The sequence below is a fragment of the Barbus barbus genome (genome assembly GCF_936440315.1).
Source record: "Barbus barbus genome assembly, chromosome: 37".
Taxonomy (NCBI): domain Eukaryota; kingdom Metazoa; phylum Chordata; class Actinopteri; order Cypriniformes; family Cyprinidae; genus Barbus; species Barbus barbus.
The window spans coordinates 19,654,490-19,674,665 of NC_136715.1; the positions used below are offsets into that span (position 1 = coordinate 19,654,490).

Below are 20,176 nucleotides of genomic sequence, written 5' to 3' on the forward strand. Positions count from 1 at the left end.
ATATATATCTTCTAAGACGGGCTTGTTTGAATACACTAAAATAATTTTTTTCGGGACGCATCAAGTTAAAATGTTGCTTGAAAATGGAAAAAAAGTCAACAGAACACGATTCTTTAAACAAAAACTTATTTTCACCATCATTTCTTAGAACAAAGCATGCTTTAATATTTATGTATTTACACATTATATACAAAATTAATATATGAAAAAACTAAATCATTATTATATGTTTGTCAACAAAATTTTGTCAAAAACCGAGCGACCAAAAGAATAATGTGGTGCGACAACATGCAGGAAAAGTGCAATTAACTTGGTACGTTTTAAAATAGATTTCTTAAAGATTTTTTCTTTATAATGGACACTCTTATCTGTCACTGAAGCACTTTATGTGCAAACATGAACACAACACAAGTGTTCTCGTGGTTTTAAATGCTGACTTTCCCTCTAACATCTGCACACTGAGAACAAACATTTGAACTCTCTGAAACTCTGATGTTTGGTTGCCAGCAGGTTTATGTTCACTTACTGCTTGATCAAACATAAAAAATTATTTAAAACTGCTTGGTATTACTGGTTTAGTGTCTTTGTTCTGTTTCAAAGAGACTGACAGAGAGAAAACTGCCACACATATAAATGTGTGTGTGTGTGCGTGTGTGTGTGTGTGTGTCAAAGTGTCCGAAACCTTATTGCACTCCCTTCATTGAATTCTCAAGGGTGAGGACAATGCAGTAGTAACAGACACAGAGACATTCCTTTGCAGTTTCCTCACTAGGGCGGAAACTGAACTCTGGTCCTTGAGTCTCAACTGGAGGTTGCAGAAGGGTCTGGCACACACACTCCTTCCCCCCTCCCATCCACAAAATGCAGGACCCGCCCTCAAGCTCCATCTCTATAAGAGGCCCGGGCTGAGCTTGAAGGCACCATTCCTCTTTGGGACAACTTTAGCAGTTTCCTGCAGTGTCCTCTCCGCGTTCTTCTCATCTCTGCATCCATCCACCATGTCGATCTCTGTTCGCTCAAAAACCACCACAGTTCCCAGGACTGTGACCTCAAAGTCCATTATCACCCAGACTCGGGGTTGTTCAGTGGCCGCTCCACAGAAAGCTTACAGCGTCTATGGAGGTGGTATGGGAGGAAGCACCCGCATCTCTACTTACAGAGTTGGCGGTGGTGGAGGATATGGTGGAGGATACGGTTTTGGAGGAGGATACGGAGGAGGATACGGTGGAGGATTCAGCGCTGGAATGTTTGCTGGAGGTGACAGTGACTTGGTCCAGCTGAATGAGAAGGCCACCATGCAGAACCTGAATGACCGTCTGGCATCCTACCTGGAGAAGGTGCGCTCGCTGGAGACTGCCAATGCCAATTTGGAGAGGCAGATCCGTGAGTACTATGACAAGAAAGGACCGATCGCACAGAGGGACTACAGCGCCTACTGGAACACCATCAATGACCTGAAAGACAAGGTACAGTGATGCCTGAACGAATATGCAACATAACAAATTTTTAGTGCACTAATCTAGTTACAGATTATAGAGAATCCTTGCAACCCAATGCATACTGGATTCTCATATAAAACATTCCAAAGTCTGACACATTTGGCATGCAACACTGCAGTTCTGTAATGAATTCATGCATTAAAAACTGCATATCAATGCTTTTCATTACAGATTAAAAATGCTACCATCAACAACGCCAACATCCTCCTGCAGATCGACAACTCTAAACTGGCTGCCGATGACTTCAGAATCAAGTAAGTTCTCTTTAGCAAGATCAAGTTTCATACATGATCGGTGGGTTCATTCCTCATCCTGCTTCTCCACCAATCAGATACGAGCATGAATTGGTAATGCGGCAGTCTGTGGAGGCTGACATCGCTAACCTGCGCCGCTTGCTGGACCAGACGACCTTGACAAAGGCTGACCTGGAGATGCAGATCGAGAGTCTTCAGGATGAGCTGGCGTTTATGAAGAAGAACCACCAGGAGGTTTGTAGTAACTTGCATGTAGTTGTTTATTTAACTTGTGAAGATAATCAGAGACCTGATGCTGAAGCCTTGTGGGTTTACAGGACTTGGCTGCACTGAGGTCACAGCTGACAGGCACAGTGAATGTAGAGGTTGATGCTGCTCCTCAGCAAGACCTGAACAAGGCTATGGAGGAGATTCGTTCTCATTATGAGACCGTCATACAGAAACACCGCAGGGACCAGGAAGACTGGTTTAAAGACAAGGTAAGACTTGATCTGCTATCAAGATCTCTGATTTCACTGAATAATAAACCACCTATTCCAGTACTAGTGATTCTGAAGTAAGATAAAAATACAGTTTAGATTTTGATAAACAGTACTTGAATTCATATTGTGTGCATTTCTGTTTCTTTTAGACGGCAGGGTTGAACAAAGATGTGGCCATCAGCACAGAGACCATACAAACGTCCAAGACACAGATCACAGATCTACGACGCACCTTACAGGGTCTGGAGATCGAGCTGCAGTCTCAACTCAGCATGGTGAGATACAAGTGGAATGTAGGAAGTTTAGCGGGGAGAGCAGGAGATTACATTATCTGAACCGAAGTTCAGAAAAAACATTACTTAAGAGGTCAGGGAAGCAGGACAAGAAAGTATACAGAAAGATGTACAAGAAACAGATGGAAAAGAGGGTGAGTGTGAGATATGTCAAGAATGCTTTATTTTATAAAGTCCTCTAAATCCCAGGAAGAAGGTGAGGTACAATGAAAGGAATGAAAAAGCCATTTATTATCTTTGTCTTGAGATCTGAAGGCTCCGTTTGTGGACTCACTGTGTAAAGGAAGTTTGTGGACTTCATACTGTGTAAAGAATGACAATTCACTCATCATTCACTCCCCCTAATGTTGTTCCAATCCATTAGATTTTCACAAAAATAAATATTTTTTGGTATACATAGTGACCTATTTCTGCATGTTCTCATTACTCCCACAGAAAGCGGCACTGCAGAACTCACTGGCAGACACAGAGGCTAGGTACAGCGCCATGCTAGGAGGCTACCAGAACCAAATCAACATGCTGGAGGGCGAGCTCTGTCAAGTGCGGGCAAGCATTGAGCAACAGGGACGTGATTACACCTTGTTGTTGGACATCAAGTCACGCCTGGAGCAGGAGATCGCCACCTACAGGAGCCTCCTGGAAAATCAAGACATCAAGTAAATCGGTTTCTTTCATTTATCAGTTATTGTGTGTCAAAAGCAGTGGCGAATATGGTTCATGTTACATTATTCAATTCTGGAATGGTTTCACTAATGCATATTTTCTTTTCCTTTATCCAGGACTCAAATACCAGGTAATTAAAGTCTTTCTATTGCAGTTTGCTTAGTCTGTTTCAGGTATTGCAGTGAATGCTGTAAAGTGCTTTTGCATTACTGACTCTCTCTCTCTCTGTCTGCTTCAGGTGGAACTGTCACCATCAGCACAGGTGGAACAACAACGATCCAGAAGACACAGCATACCTTCTAAATACTGAATGCACATCACACTGCTTTATGAGACAACATCTGGACACACACATACATTTGGTTTTGAATGCATACTAAGAACAAGTGTTGCTGAAAGAAAAACAAATTATACTCTTATTTGTGTGTGATAAAACCTGTCTCTGAAAATAAAGCTGCTGTTGTGAATTACTTTTGCATTGTTTTTCTTTGTCTCAGTCTCAGATCTCAGTCTTCCCAGTGTTATTCATGGGTTCCTTCCATAACAGCCTCACAACAATAGTGTATATGTTGCTTGGCAACCGATCCATCACAAAAGCGGTGAAGGGAAGGTCATAACAGCTGGCCGGCTGACTTCCCCTTTATCGGTAAACACCTTTGACCCTCATAAACAATTGCAATTGTGTAAACTGCATAAAACCAAATTTAGTCTATATATAGAAGAAAATATGTGCAGAAGAGAAAGGGAGACGTGCATGTACATACACTTTTTTTGGATGAAAGATAGTGCTGTTAGCTTGTACTTTCATGTATCTTGGCTTTATTTGCTAAGATTAAGGACAAATTTGTTCTACGCTTACGTGATTTGCCGGATGTAACAGGTCATGTAATGACCAGTAATCTTTATAACGAGAAAGAACAAAAGACTTAGTGAAACATAGAGAGAAAATAGTACAAAAGTAACTCTCAACTGTGTCCCTACAGGAAAGCAGACTCACTGGCAGACATAGGTGTGCCATTATTTTTGTTCAGGTGCTGACTGAAGAGACGAGCTGAGATTTAGCTGTTTAAATGGTTCCAGTCCTGTTGACTTCAGGGAATGCAATGAATCAGAAATAAAACTGTGTTAGTTTCAGAACAAGTTTCTGCAATCAGAGGTTGTCGACTGGGTGTGGTATGGCATTTTTACCAAAAACCGGCAGTGGTGGTGCACTGTTGTATTGCTCAATGTGTTCTGTGATGTTGTTAAATTTTATATAATATAATGAAATCTTCCATTTGAAAACTTAAAAAGGCCTGTCCAACAAGTTTTCACTGACTCAGTTTTTGTTCTCTTGAAACAGCCTCCCAGTAGCTTGGATTACAGGTGCCGCCACTGAACCCGGCGAGAGACAAGAGTATCAGTTTATAATGCCTGGAAAGAGCTAGGCTATCTGTCACATGTATCTCAATGGAAATTGTTTCTGCCATGCTGACTAGTGTGGCATAATGCACTGGGATCACAATCACAGGAAACAATGTATCACGCTTTAATGTTGAATGTTGATTCTCATGCCGAAACAGCAGAGAAAAAAAGAGACATGCTAATTCTTGGATATTGTAGACTAGAGGTACAGGGGCCGGATTCACAAAACATTCTTAAGAAGAAATCTTCTTATTGTTAACTTATTTCTTAAAAAGATTTTCGTGAATCCGGCCCCTGAAGGTGGTAGCGGTCAGTAATGCTGGTGTAATTTGAACGGGAGCGGGTGGTCTAACAATATCATATTAAAAAAATTGTTATTTCATGACGCCATTGAAGGCTTGGGCAGAATATTCTTAACCACGCCCCTCCAACCATTAGTTTGCTATGAGTGAGAGATGGAGAGGAGGAGCGCTAAACTAAAACCACTAATATTCCGTTCATTTGGAAATACGACACTATAGTCTATTGAAGTCAAATTCTTCTTTAAATTCCTCTTTAATGCATTTGGCAGACATTTTTATCCAAAGCAATTAAATGCTTCCTTGGGAATCGAACCCATAACTGTTTCTAGCACCATACACTATTTGAGCTTCCAAAACAGTACGAGTTTGTTACAAACAACCGCCAGGTCATTTAATTTACTATTACTATTAGTATTTGTTGTTGTTTTTCATTTGATAAATATCATTATAATTGTTAATTATTCTCATTTATTTGGCTATTATTTAATTCAGTCTATCTTGTTAATAAGTTAATCGTTTGGATTTTCTATAGGCTTGATTATGAAAAACGTTTTATCTATTATATGTTTGTAAAAGTAGAAAGGAAATCTAAATTTCATGTGTAAAAAAGGCCAAAGACAATAATTTAATGTAGGCTAATAATAGGCTTATCTCACAATCAATCTATGAAAGCCACAGTATTGTTATTTACCACAGTGTTCGTGTGTGAAATATCTCGAGGAAGCCCCTCAAACTAGGCTAATTTGTGAGAGTAGGCCACCAAGGCCTGTATTTTCAGGTGGTACTACAGCCTTCTAAAGGAATTGCTAATTATTTGGATCAGTATTCTAAAGTGAAGATCGTGATAACTCCCTATAATTACTGAAGTCATTGTAAACTTGAGGTTTTTGTAAGGTTTTGGTTAGTAATTCCATACTATTTTTTAGTATGGAATTAACATAAAATTATTGTTAGATTTAAACCTTCTATTAAATGTGTCTTGATAATGTAATAATTTAAATAATAATAAAAATAAATTAAAAACTTTTGTAATTTCTTTCAGTATGCAAGCTATTAAAAACAAGTCACACTGTGTGATGTATAAGGTAATAACATTTTCCGCACCTTAAATAAATATCTGCACAATCTGAATCATTTTTCCAAAAAGTTACGTTTTTTTTTTTCAGGGTAAAGAATCATAAGAGTCAAGCAGTTGAGATTTGCCATTTTAAGTAGGCTATACCACTTTCATGTGTGATATAGTCACCTTTGTGTCACCTAGTCACCTTTTATGTCACCTTTGTGTTCATTGCAGCTCTTCATACAGTTCACACTTACATATATTTAGCACGAGTAAGGTAATGCGTATTTGGCGAGTATAGTTGGAGTGCTGTCCTGGGGAAGGGCTCCGGGCTCAGGAATGGCCCGAACCCAGAGTACCCCCCAAAAAGCAATTGTGTTGGACAGCCGCCAGACTAAGAACCCCCCAAATACGCACTGAGATCTGGCGAGAGCTTGTATGATAGGCCGAAGTTTGCGTGCTCCGTGGGAGAGGCTTGGCATAGGATGGGTAGGCCCGACCGGCCGCTGGTGGATTGCGTGGTTGGGCGCTCGGTCGGGAGGGCTTGAACCAATGCTCGACAGTGTGCTCACTGGGTTGGAACGAGTGAGCCCTACCGGCCGATGGAGGAGGAGCAGCGTAATTGTGGCCCTGACCAGGGGGGCCCGAGTTGCCTTGAGTGGAGCAGATCACGGAGTCGGCGTACGGGCCCTGCTGGCCGTTAGCACCTGCTAATCAGAGGACAGAGGGTGGGTAGCTGACCGAGAGAGCCCATGAAACCTCCGACTGTAGATCAAGACTCCGGACGTCGGACGAGTGGGTCCTATCGGCCTGACAGGTAAAAAAAAGAGTATGGGACGTCCAACAAGGAGGACTCTCGCAACATCTGACGGGAGATCAAGACTCACGGCATCGGATGGATGAGCCTCGCTTGCAGGCGTCAAGTATAGGAGCCCAGTCGGGAGAACTCTCGCCGACATGAGATCAAGATTCATTTCATCAGACGGGTAAGTCTCGCCGGGCAGGTAGGGAGAAAAGGAAAACTGGACCGGGAGGGCTCTCGCAGCATCCGATGGGAGATCAAGACTCGAGACATCGAACGGGTAAGCCTCGCCAGGCGGGGGAAAAAGATGTGAGGTTTGGCTGAGAGGTTTCGGACAGCATTCGGGGGGTGGGACCTATGGCGTCAAACGGCTGACCATCGGACGGTAGGTAAAGTTGGGTGGCAGGGAGACCCTTGCCGACGTCCGACGGGAGATCAAGACTTGCTGTGTCGGACGGGTAAGCCTCGCCGGCCGTAGGATGGAAAAGGTAAGGTTGGCACGGATGATATTTGCGTCTGAATGATAAGAGGATGGAAGCGACGCCAGTGGAGGCGAGGTAGCCTCGGCGTCGAGCAGACAGCAGCGGCCGCGGCAAAGCACTGGAGCTTGGCGGCCGTGTCTGGCAGAGAAAGACCGATCATGGGGCCAGCAGATTGGCCGGAGGATCCAAAAAACCCTCAGTATAGGTCTCGCTGTTTGGACGGGACGCGTTGAGTCTGTGATGTAATGGTAAAAGGTGCAAACCGAATGCTGATTATCCGTGAAATGAATAGAGGTATGTCAGCTGTATTTATAGCCGTGCATTGATTAACTTGAGTGCGAACCTCCTGTGTTAATTAGGCTAAGTATCTGATGCGCTCCTCCCTAACTTTGTTAATAAAACATCATATTGTTTCAAAGCAGCTTCACAGTTTTAAACAGGAACATAACAGAATAATTTATGCAAACTTCAAAAATGAGTCAAATCCAAAAGCAGCTGAGATTAAATGATGATTAATTAAGACTTTACCCTTGGGATCATTTTTATTAACACTAACATTTTTGTCATATAAATTTTTGTTATGAAATTAAAAAATTATTTAATATAAAGTCTGGGTCTCGCTCAGGCTGCGCTGCAGTATCTATTCTCAGGTGCGATCCCACTACTGATCGGCACGGGGGCTTTGACCTGCTCCGTCTCCGACCTGGGCCGGTTCAACCAGGGGTGGACTGGGGCCAAAAAGTGGCCCTGGACTTTTTGGCACAGAGCGGCCCACCAAACCGGTCCGCAACACACCAAACCACACCATAAATGAGTGGCATATTCTTGACATTATAATTTGTCTTTTCTGGTGTATATGACAAATAGTAAATCATTTTAAAGAATTTTGACGAGGGACGGTTTAATATCACTAAAGTTAAATACCAATATTATCAGTCCATATGACACGATGCTCCGGTATTGTCTAGAAGACCTGAAGGACAAGGTACAGTGATACCTGAACGAATATGAAACATTACCAGCATGTTCCAGTGCAATGACATTCTTTTGGATAGCAGTTAAAAAGAGACTTGTTTTCTCAGCGTTTGATGATAGCCTTTGTTTATATAAAGCAAGTCTCCATATGTGTTCTCATGTATTAAATATTCTACATTTCAGATTAGAAACGTTACCACCCACAACGCCAACCTCCTCCTGCAGATCGACAACTCTAAACTGGCTGCTGATGACTTCAGAATCAAGTAAGCTACACAGCGTTGACCACATTCATGTGAACTTACAACTAGTTTGAAGGATAAAACATTCAGCACAACTGTTTTGAGCACTGAGCAGCAAATCAGCATATAAGAATGATTTCTGAAGGATCATGTGACACTGAAGCCTGAAGTAATGGCTGCTAAAACAAATCAGCATTGACATTGCAGAAATAGGCTACATTACATTTTAAAACATATTACAATATGACAGTTTTACTGTATTAACTCTAACTCTGTGTCATAATATCACTTGACTCCATGTAATATCACCATATCAACAAGTTATTCATTCATAATTTTTTCTCCATGTAAATATCATATATCAATAAGCTATTCATTATGTTTCTCTACCTCATATTGCTGCTATTCAAATACCCTGTACAACTTTTTGCACATTATTTTTTGCACATTCCTCTCATTACTATTTGTCAACAACATACTGACCTGCACATTTATATTTATATTTTTTATCCTATCTTATCTTATTTTATCTTATCTTTTATTTTATGTTTGTACTTCTTCTTAATATTTGTATTCTATATAATTGCACTGTCCTTGGAGCGGACCTGACCTACATTTCACTGCTGGTTATACCCTGTATAATTGTGTATGTGACAAATAAAACTCTTGAATCTTGAATCTATTTTTAATCAAATAAATGCAGCCTTGATCAGCATCAGAAACTTACTGCAAAATGTTTAAAAAAACTTACTGGTTCCAATCTTTTGAACAGTAGTGCATGTGTGTATTTATGACATTGGTTGTGTTTGAATACTGATTGGTGTGTTTATTCCCTATGTCACCTTTCCAACAATCAGATATGAGCATGAGGTGGTGATGTGCAAGGGTGTGGAGGCCGACGTCGCTAGCCTGCGCCGCTTACTGGACCAGACAAACATGGCAAAGTGCGACCTGGAGATGCAGGTCAAGGGTCTGGAGGAAGAGCTGGCATGTATGAAGAAGAACCACCAGGAGGTGTGAAGTAGTTTTCTGATAGACCATCTGTGTAGAACTGATCCTAAATTATATTATATTATATTATATTATTATATTATACTTTGGCATTACAGGAGCTGGCTGCACTGAAGTCACGGCTGACAGGTACATTGAGCGTGGACTGGAGGTCGATGCTGCTCCTCAGCAAGACCTGAACAAGGTTCTGGATGAGATTCGTGCTCATTACGAGAACATCATACAGAAACACCGCAGGGAACAGGAGGCCTGGTTCAAAGACAAGGTAAGACATCTTCTTTTTCCCTCAGTCTCAATATGAATTCTACATTGCTATCAAGATTTCACTGAATAATAAACCACATATTCCAGAATGTCACTTGAAGTAGTGCCTGGATAGTGATATAGTGTTTTTGTCTTTTGTTTAGACGGCAGGTTTGAACAAAGAGGTGGCCGACAACACAGATTGCATACAAACGTCCAGATCACAGATCACTAAGCTACGAAACACCTTACAGAATCTGGAGATCGAGCTGCAGTCTCAGCTCAGCATGGTGAGACACAAGTGGAATGTAGAGCGAGAATAGATAGATTATCTTAACCAGAGGCAGGAAAATATAACGCAAGACTCAAAACAAGCAGAGCAACAATGCTTTAATATGTTTTTGTGCATATTCTCAAACAGAAAGCAGCACTGAACTCACTGGCAGAAACAGAGGCTAGGCACACTGCTATGCTAGGAGGCTTCCAGAACCAAATCAACATGCTGGAGGCCGAGCTCTGTCAAGTGCGGGCAAGCATTGAGCAACAGGGACGTGATTACGCCTTGCTGCTGGACATCAAGTCACGTCTGGAGGAGGAGATTGCCACCTACAGGTGCCTCCTGGAAAATCAGGACATCAAGTAAGTTGGTTGTTTTTAAAATATAATGTGAGTTCAAATCAGTGGAGTATGGATTATGTTATATTATCTTGTCCAGGCTTCACTAATGATTTTTTTCTTTCTCTTACTCTTCCAGGATTCAAACTGGAGGTAACTGAAATCTCTCTTTGCATTTTCTGGTAGGATGGTCAGTGTATGTTGTACTTAACACATTAATAACTCTTTCCCTTCAGCATCTTGTCCTTCAGGATCACCTGCCATGAACCAAGGTGGATCTACCTGCTCAGGTGGAGCTCAGGTTACCCCATCTTGTGGATCTCAATCCTCTGGTGGTTCTCAAACTGGTGGACCAATAAACCAAGCCAAGCAAACCACTCTACAACGTACTTACTAAAGTCACAGGCTGCCGCTTCGTGAGACAATATTCAAACACATGCAGACATTTAATTTTATGTTGTGTGTTGAGTGTTGATACACAGTTTGTGACATGACAACAAACAAGGGAATGTGTTACTTATAAAACATCGAAAGACACTCAATGTTGTATGTGAGAAAAACCTGTCTCTGAAAATAAAATGGCCATCAAGAAATATTTGTTATATGTGTTTTTATTTTGCATAATACTATGGCCTATAATTTAAAATGGTGCAAAACACATGACAGACAGCAGAAAATATCATATAGACCACACTCAGGAATTAGTATTTATTTTCAGAGTTGTATTTATTTTACCGCAAATAAGTAAACAATTTAAATAAATTAAACATTTTTATTTTATTTTTTCACGAGCAATTTTACTCTTGGATTTGCCTGCTTGTTTAGTGCTCCCCCTATTGGCCATGCTGTTATATGCTACATTTTGCCATGTTAAAATAAAGAATTTGGAAAACATTTTACAAAACACATAAATAAATTTGAAAAAAAAAATTCTGTTGTTTGTTCAGTAAGCTGTATCGCTCAGTGTCTATTCTCAGGCGTGGTCCCACTACTGAGCAGCACAGGGGCTTTGACCTGCTCCGTCTCCGAGTCCGACCTGGGCCGGTTCACCCCTCCTTAGACGACCTGGTGGTCCCGAGCTCCCCCAGGAGCACCATATCGATACCGAACTTAGCGCGGACACCCAATCGATATAGTCCACTGCAGCCCAGAAGCCCTGAGCTCAAGCGATCCGCCAGCCTCAGCCTCCCAGTAGCTTGGATTACAGGCTCCGCCACTGAACCCGGCGAGAACTGAGAGTATCAGCTGCTGCTGCTCAACCTGCTGCTCACTGACACCTCTAGTGCAACAAATTAGTTTTTAAACATATTTGGTATAATGCTGCTGAAAATTCAGCTTTGCGTCACAGGAATACATTGCATGTTACTTAAAACATATTCATATAGAAAACAATTATTCTAAATGAAATAAATAAAATGACACACTATTAGGCTTACTGTATATTTATCAAATAAATGCAGCCTTGGTGAGCATAAGAGTCTTCTTTCAAAACCATACAAATCTTAATTGTTTCAAACTTATGTCTGGCAGTGTAGGCTATATTTACACTAAAACCATTTAAAATGAGCAGAGGCTGTTTGTTCATCTATTGTGTTTCTCCGGAAATCACTTTTGCCCACTACTTTATTTTTTAGGCCAAAATAATACATGCGATTTTATTTATTTATTTATTTCTTTCTTGTCGTATAGGAGCTTCGCCCATCCTGTTCGGCTCTGTCTGGACCAATACAGAGTGGCATCATCGGTGAGAATCAGAGCCAATGAGAGGACAGGATTCCAGTGATGTAGTAACGGGACTCCTCACATCTGCGTTTATCGCCATTAGCCACAAAGCCCATGCTCACGGAATCGAGAGTAATATAAACTTTAAGGTAAAAGCGACATTTCATCTCACGCAATTAACATTCAAATTTTATGTCCAGTTATCTTTCAAAATATATAAAATATTTTCTGTGATAAAACCATTATAAAATAAGCCTTACATGCATCAAATAGGCTATACTAAAGAAGCTTGTTGAGTTGTGGCAATAAATATGTTTCTACTTTAAAAAATGAGCAAATATCAAAGGTTTCTGTATGGGTCATTTTTGACACATGTGTTTAAAAGTGATGTATACTGTAAAAACTAAAGGTTCCTGGAGGCACCTTTTGGGGCTCTTCACTTGCCTTCACTTCGCCACGCCTGAACCCTCTGTAGAGCCTCTAGGCACCGTTTTAAAAGGGATGGTTCTCTGAGGAACTTTAACGGTTCTTGTAGGAACCCTTTTATTAAGAATGGTCAGGAAACCACCTTGGGTGCTTCGAGGAACCATTTCCTAATTTCAGCTCTTTAATTTAGCACCCCTCCCACTAGTTTGTTGTTCTTGCTATTGACATTTTTAATAATTTTACTGTACAAACTGTATTTAACATCACCCTACACCAACCTTACACATAAACCTACCCCTTACAGAAAACGTTGTGCATTTTAAGATTTTCAAAAACTTCATTCTGTATGATTTATAAGCTTGTTTCCTCATGGGGGTAAAAAAAAGTCCCCACAGGGACAAGGATTTTGAATCCTGCCATCTTTGTCCCCATAACCTGAACCACACACACACACACACACACAATCTAAGTATACTAAATTTTAAGTATGAGCAAAATCATATATGTTGTGTTTACTTTTTAAGAAATGTTTTCATTTTAATCTAGCTTGTAGATATAGTGTAAAAGAACAAATATACATTTCACTTAAAACTTCTCAGTAAAATAATTACACCTGCAATTTTAAACATGTTTAAAAGTTTAAACACATTGTATGTCACTAAAGCAAGTCATGCTGTCTATTGTCTTTAAATTAAACTTTAGTCTTATTCTTTAATTTCTTTAAAATAGCCTGATGATAATGCACCCAAGAGCTTTTCTCACATGAGTAGAAAACTCTTTGGATCTGTTTGTGACAAACACATCATTTTTACTTCAGAAAAGTTTTTGAAATGTATGACTGAACTTTTCTCATTTGACAGACTTACGACAGACAGACGATCTATTACAGTTATTCACCGTATATAGTGTACTTACTGTTAATCATTTAACAGGTTTTTACTGTGGCATTTTTACAGTCTTTTACCGTTAAAATCACGATCATTTTTTACAGTGATACTGCCAGAGCTGTGTGAGGTCAGTATCATGCAGCTTTTGTGAAGGTGTTTTGTTGTTGTTGTTGTTGTTAACTCACTTGTTTCATAGGTTTTTAAAATTCTAAAAGCTTTATTCCAAAGATACTACAAGATAGTCAGTGTATTCTGTAGCTGTAATGTATTGTAAATCGCTTCAGAGATAGGCTATTGCAATTATTACAACAATAATAAAACAGTGCACTGAAAAAAAAAGGAAATTTACTTTTTTGTTACTTAAGTACTTTTAAAGTAAGTACAGTGTCCAGATTGGGTATTTTGCACTAATTTTTTTTTTTAACGTTATATCGTCCCGATGATCAGTGGTGGGGGTGGTGAATGATAGCTACAACCACTACAGCTTTAATTTGAACTTCATTAGTTTGATCTTTCCTTTTTCTATAATCATTTTAAATGGTCAGTGAAAACTATATATTTGATAAGACTGAATTATAATTAATGGTGGTTCAGTGTGCAGACACTCCGAAAGCCCAGTTAAGATATATTTCAAATGTTTTACAGTCCATGGTTAAAATATTTAATTTAAAGTGTGAAACAGCGCCTCCGTCTGGTCAAGAAATGCAGACGCTGCATACAAACAGAAATATCACATATCATCCAGAGAGAGGCGATATAGTAATAATCATTTGATATGACATAGTGCCCCTACTCCCTAATGTTAACAAGCAAGAGCAACGCCGCAAATGTCACTGCTGAATATATATATTTTTTTTATTTATTTATTTTTATTAAAAAGGTTAACAACATGAAAGTGAGACAATGCCATTATCTGGAGCGGTCAAAAGTTAAACGATTGAATTTTTATTAAATTTTTAATCATATTATTCATCTCTAAACCTTTCTTTCACTGTCATCATGCCGATACAAACGCAAAAGTCTGGGTCTCGGTGTATCGCTCAGGCTGTGCTGCAGTGTCTATTCTCAGGCGCGAGCCCACTACTGAGCAGCACGGGGGCTTTGACCTGCTCCGTCTCCGACCTGGGCCGGTTCACCCCTCCTTAGACGACCTGGTGGTCCCGAGCTCCCCCAGGAGCACCATATCGATACCGAACTTAGCGCGGACACCCGATCGACATAGTCCCCTGCAGCCCAGAAGCCCTGAGCTCAAGCGATCCGCCAGCCTCAGCCTCCCAGTAGCTTGGATTACAGGCTCCGCCACTGAACCCGGCGAGTACCGAGAGTATCAGCTGCTGCTGCTCAACCTGCTGCTCACTGCGACCTCTAGTGCTGATCAACAGATTATTTGTTTAGATTCATTTGAGATCATTGAAAACTTGAAATAAAATACATGTAACTTGAATAAAATATATATTTTTATAAAGTATTATTAAAACGTATTTTATTTCAGCAAGTTTCCAAGACAAAATTTCTCATTTTAATTGTTTAACTTTAAAAAAATGCTGGGTTAAATACAACCCAGCGCTGGGTAAAATATGGACGAACCCAGCGGTTGGGTTAAACATTTAACCCAACTGTTGGTTGAAAACAACCCAGCATGTGTTCTGTCCAATATTTACCCGGCACTGGGTTAACCCAGCATTGTTTAGAGTAAAATTCAATTTTGAAAACTAATATCAAAACCACAACAAAGTTACAAAATCTAGATTTAAAATCAGAAACTATAAAAATAAAATAATAGCAAAAACCTCTTTTGTTGGTGTATTTTTTTATTATTATTGGATGTATCGATGCTTTGGTAATTTCGCAAGAAAACCATTAAAAGTGCTTTTAAATGCTATTGTCACTCTTGTGGCCTTTTTAATGAATAAAACACTTCGCGCATAATCACTTATCCTATTTAATTTAAATGTTATTGAGCACTCTTGAAAGCATTTTAAGCAAGAACCAGCTTTGGTGCAGAAAGAACAAAACGGATGTGACTGAGGTGGCAGCTTTCATTGAACAGCGACTTCAAACCTCTGGCCAGTCCCATGGTTATAGATGGATGCACCAAGAATGTTGGGGTTAACTTGAGGTCAAGAAATCGACTGAGGCGGCGTGTGTATCATAGCCGTGGTCCGAACTTTGTGTGGCTATGACAAGCTGAAGCCATTTGGATCGGAATAAGTGGATGTATAGAAGGATTTTCCTGGAGTATGATATGGCTTGACAAGACCAACAATGATCCAAGACTCCTTGCTGGATACTTCATGGATGGGTTCCTGCTAGAGTAAGGCTAGATTAGACACAGAAAATGTTTAATTTGGCTGAGATGCAAAAATGTTTGACGTTTTCTGAGGATCGACCAGAAACAGCCCATGTTACTTTTGGCCCAAGCTCTGGAAACCAGCGCATCGAAAGATGGTGGCTCACTCTGCGAATTGAATGTGTCCAGTTTTGGATAGATCTCTTTGAAAAACTGAGACGATGGACACTTCGCAGACACCAAATCCAAGGATTTTCCAGTTCTGTTTCCTTAACAAACTCTTAATTGATTGCCTTTGCATTAACGTCTTTTAGAGGACTTTGTCACTGATTTTATGAGTTCAGTAGACTTAATAATGTCTAAGTTTATCTTGGGATACTGTATTCAAAATGATTTGGCTAGGCATTAAAGGTTACAAAAGTATTCTTAATATGTTAACTGAAAAAGGAAAACTGTGTAGGTGGTTTAAACCAACAATAACTTCCACATTTTGTTCCATCAATTATGAGAACTGATAATATATAGCTGATTAACACAATAAAAGCTAGCAAGAGTTTATCTAAAATATTATTTAATTTAATCTTAGTAAATTAAATAATATTAAGTAAGATTTAGTCCACACAGGGCATCACAAACACACACACACACACACACACAAAAACCCTGATCATTTTCAATACACTTTATTAGATTTATTTAACTGTAGCATAGACCTGGGCAAAAAGGGCAAATTTAAGGGCAAAATGAACTATAGTTATTATAAACTGACATACGTCAGATCAAAAGTAAAATAACATTCTGTCCGTCCATTAGATAAACAAAGGTCACTCAGTTTTGTCTGTCACTTCCCCCAGTGTCCACCAGATGCATGGAATTGTAACTTGGCTCACATCTTTTATTGACGTCCTCACTCAGTTTTTAATGTTTTAAATCATTTTTATTATGAAAATGTCAAATATCTTAAAATTCTATTCATTGCACATTTTCTGTGATTTGATTACCTGGTTCCATGATTCATGCTCTGTGCGATTCTCCTGCTACACACATAGATTGCCAGACATCTACTAACTCTGTTTCAATAGGTTTCCATACAGGAAGAGCTTGATGAGATTGTCTTAGCTTGGAACAATCACAGAATACGGCCCGTCCACAACTCACGGTCACCACATGGCCGACCATCCATCATGTATGCAGTATCTCATCTCTATGAAGCCACAGACCACCTGCGTCCAGTACATCTGGAGAAGGTTCAAGTCTGTTTAGAAGAGTGTATTTTCAAGGACTTTCCATGCGATGAAGACATTTTTAACACATGTGTTGATCTTATGTCAGAGCATGATTTGAACCTTACAAACGACGTGTTTGCAGCAGTGGACTTGTACATAACCCTTAGGGAGCTAATTAACAGTGAGTTGGAGCCTCATAACTAAAAAATGTGTTGCTGAAGACTTAACATTTGAGATTTGTATTCTACTGGTCAGTAGTGAAGATAAACAAGTTATGTTTTAACAAGGGAATGGTTTAATTGTCCCAAAACAACACATTCCAAAATTGCAATTGGAAAAAAAATACAATTAAATAAACTGTAGCATACTTGTGTTATAGTAATGAAAGAACAGTGATGGCAAGCATAAAAACAAAAGGAAAGCTTTGTATAATATGTGTAGAAAAACTTATTTTTATCAACATGCATGACAAATTGTTGTAGAATCTTTGTTACTGGAATATCAAAAAGGCCCTTTCAAACTTTGGAAATGTGAACATGTAAAACACATCTTGAAAAAAAAAAGACAAAAACAAAAAATAAAGCTTGCTTTGACCTCAATTCTGTTGTTTAAGTTTAACTTCAGTTCCTTCTCTCGTGCTTTAGAGAGAATATTAACAGGAACTTTGGAAATGTGAACATGTAAATCACATCTTGAGAAAAAAAAACAAAAATTAAAACTTGCTTCGACTTCAGTTATGTTGTTTAAGCTTAGCTTCAGTTCTGTCCTAAATAGTAAGCCTATACTGTGTACTAGACTATATCCATGACCCATATGTTGCTCTCTAACACTTTGTTCATTTCGTGGCGAAACTCTGGGTAGTTATCATAATTCATAGGCAACTCCAGTTAACAGCCACATGTGTGTGCAATGGGTCGTCTTTGAAAGCCTTCCAATTGTGTGAAGCTAACTGTGATGTTCCGGTGCAAAACCGAAGGAAGAGGGACGGGTGTTGTTTATCTGATTCTCTAAGAAATGTACTTAGATACCTGCCAGTTTGTTTTTGTTGTACATTCATTGTAGCAGGGTAAGCTATTGATTTCATGACCTTTCTTGATGTCGGTTGGAGTTCATCATAGGCAGCTGCGATGTCCTGGAGCTCAATTCTCATAGGTGCAAGCACATCATGCCACTGCTCTATCATAAATGCAGGTTCTTGAATCAGCTTCTGATGTGCATCTCCTCCAAGAGCTGCTCGATATTATCTGCTGTTGGGACTCTTTGACAGTCATGATGATCCATCACCTCAAACAGCTCTTCTTTGTCCACATCTTCAAAATGTGAACGGCATGATTCTAGGATCACCCTGTCTGATTCTGTAACATATCTGAGAAAGCAGTCCACAAGACTTGTTGTGACACATCCATGGGCTGCCTGTTCCAGCATTACAGGTGCTATTTTTACAGGCAGGTACTTCTCTTTTAGCCAATCAAATGCAACCAAATGATTCGGCCAAATGTGTCCTGTGGAGACTGTTACAGTGCCACTATCCTCCAGATTGTCCACCTCTGGCTGTCTGGCTGTCTCAATGACACTTGATACATCAGTCACGCTAGTTATGGAGTCAGACAAAAAAACTTCATCACTGCCTGTTGCAATTACAGCGCAACTGCCTAGGTAAATTAGATCTGGCTCTATATTCTCAGAGAACAGAGCGGATTGGCTGGTACGTGTCTTGCATATTTTCCACTCTCTGCACAATTGTTTTGCTGCTGAAGTGGAACTGTTTGTCTGACTGTGTGTCACAAGGGATGATTTTCTTCTTGGTTGTCAAGTAAAAACGCAAGACTGGTAATTTGGTCTGCTCATAAAGTGCTCCAACTGTAATCTGGTCATTTATTGCTTGCTCTTTAAAGTCTGTTTCATCAACCACAAAATCTGTGAAGTTTCCCTCTGAACTTTTCTCACCAGGAAAAAACAACTTGACAGCCTTTTCAAGTAGATCGTTTTTTCTACAGTCCTTTGACAAAGAGATTTTCTGTGTACCCCCACCTTTTTTTGTTCGGACCGGAGTAAACTTTTCTTCTCGAAAATGCACCCATCCCATCTAAATTTTTCGCATACTCTTTTGAGCATTTTTTGACATTGTTTCTTCACATACATTGTCAGTGTCACTTTTGCTTCTTGCTAGCCTGGTTCTCAGCCGATCAAAAAGTTGAGCTTTTCGGCCACTGGGATCTTGTTCTTTTCGCCTGCAGTATCCATGAACAGCCAATCGGTCACCATAGGAAGGCAGATATTCCTTCAGCTGGTCATCTGTCATAAGCTGTATGACACTGCAATCAATCTGCAAAAAAGAATATACTTTAAAACATTTTAAATATAAGTTTACCATTCTCTGATGTTAGTGACCCTATGAGGTATAATTCAGAAATATTACTGATTCAACTGAACTGAATTTGGGTGACAACTGAGCTGAGATGGACAATGGCATTATTGTTTTCTGCAGAGCTACTTTGTAGCAGGATTGATCTCATTTCATAACGGATCTTAAACTGTTTTTGAACATAACTGAATTAACGCTGAACAATGTCACTATTTATTATTCTTTAAGACCATAATTGTCCTGTTTCTTACTGTAAATCTACTTTAAAACAAATGTGTATTGAGCACTATAGAATTAAAGGGGACTTGGATATATAAGGAATAATGTACAGTCAACTGGTTGTTATAAACCCAGGGGTTTATAGTGAGTTACAGAGGCGGTTTGTTTTTTGAACCAGAGACATAGGATTCAGTACTCGGTATTGAGTAGGGCCTACTCCGTATATTTAGAAAGAAACAAGACAGAGCAGTTTAAGCACTTCTACTGGAGAACATTTAAAGATAATATATTGTTCCAAAGTTTCTCTGTGACAGTTTTTAGGGACTGTAGGCTACATGTGATACACTTACATATACTGAACAGTTTCATACCTTATCCTGTTGCATTCGCTGTATGATGTCATCTGAAACGTTTCTTGTCTTCATAAAATCATAAATGTCATCCATCCTAGAAGACAACGATGTATATAAAAATACCTCAATGCTGGTTACGTCTATCAACATAAATGTTAGCTGCTATCAGATCGGTCTGTGTTGCAATCTAGTGGAGGGTACGACTTTGAACAAATAAATAAGATACATGAAATTAATAGTTTTTACATATATAATTTCTGATTGTTTTTTGTTGTTGTTGTTGTTTTCTTTTTTTTTTAAACCATACCTCCTAGGCTGCACATCACAACAACATGGATACACATTATTACTATTAAGCATA

The 20,176-nt window shown here is 39.5% G+C and overlaps 1 protein-coding gene across 2 annotated transcripts; it reads left to right on the top strand.

The window, feature by feature from the left end:
• Window positions 1-763: 763 nt before the first annotated feature.
• On the top strand, window positions 764-3,662 carry LOC306856576 (keratin, type I cytoskeletal 19-like). 2 transcript variants are annotated; one of them, XM_079395937.1, is made up of 8 exons: window positions 926-1,466; window positions 1,671-1,753; window positions 1,831-1,987; window positions 2,071-2,232; window positions 2,385-2,510; window positions 2,964-3,184; window positions 3,308-3,321; window positions 3,430-3,648. In XM_079395937.1, the coding sequence occupies exons 1-8, from the start codon at window positions 999-1,001 to the stop codon at window positions 3,492-3,494; spliced, it is 1,296 nt and encodes a 431-aa protein (XP_079252063.1). In that variant the 5' UTR covers window positions 926-998; the 3' UTR covers window positions 3,495-3,648. The 2 variants fall into 2 exon arrangements, with proteins under 2 accessions (XP_079252064.1, XP_079252063.1); XM_079395938.1 differs by lacking the exon at window positions 3,308-3,321 and having other exon boundaries at window positions 764-1,466; window positions 2,964-3,192; window positions 3,430-3,662.
• The last annotated feature ends 16,514 nt before the right edge of the window (window positions 3,663-20,176 follow it).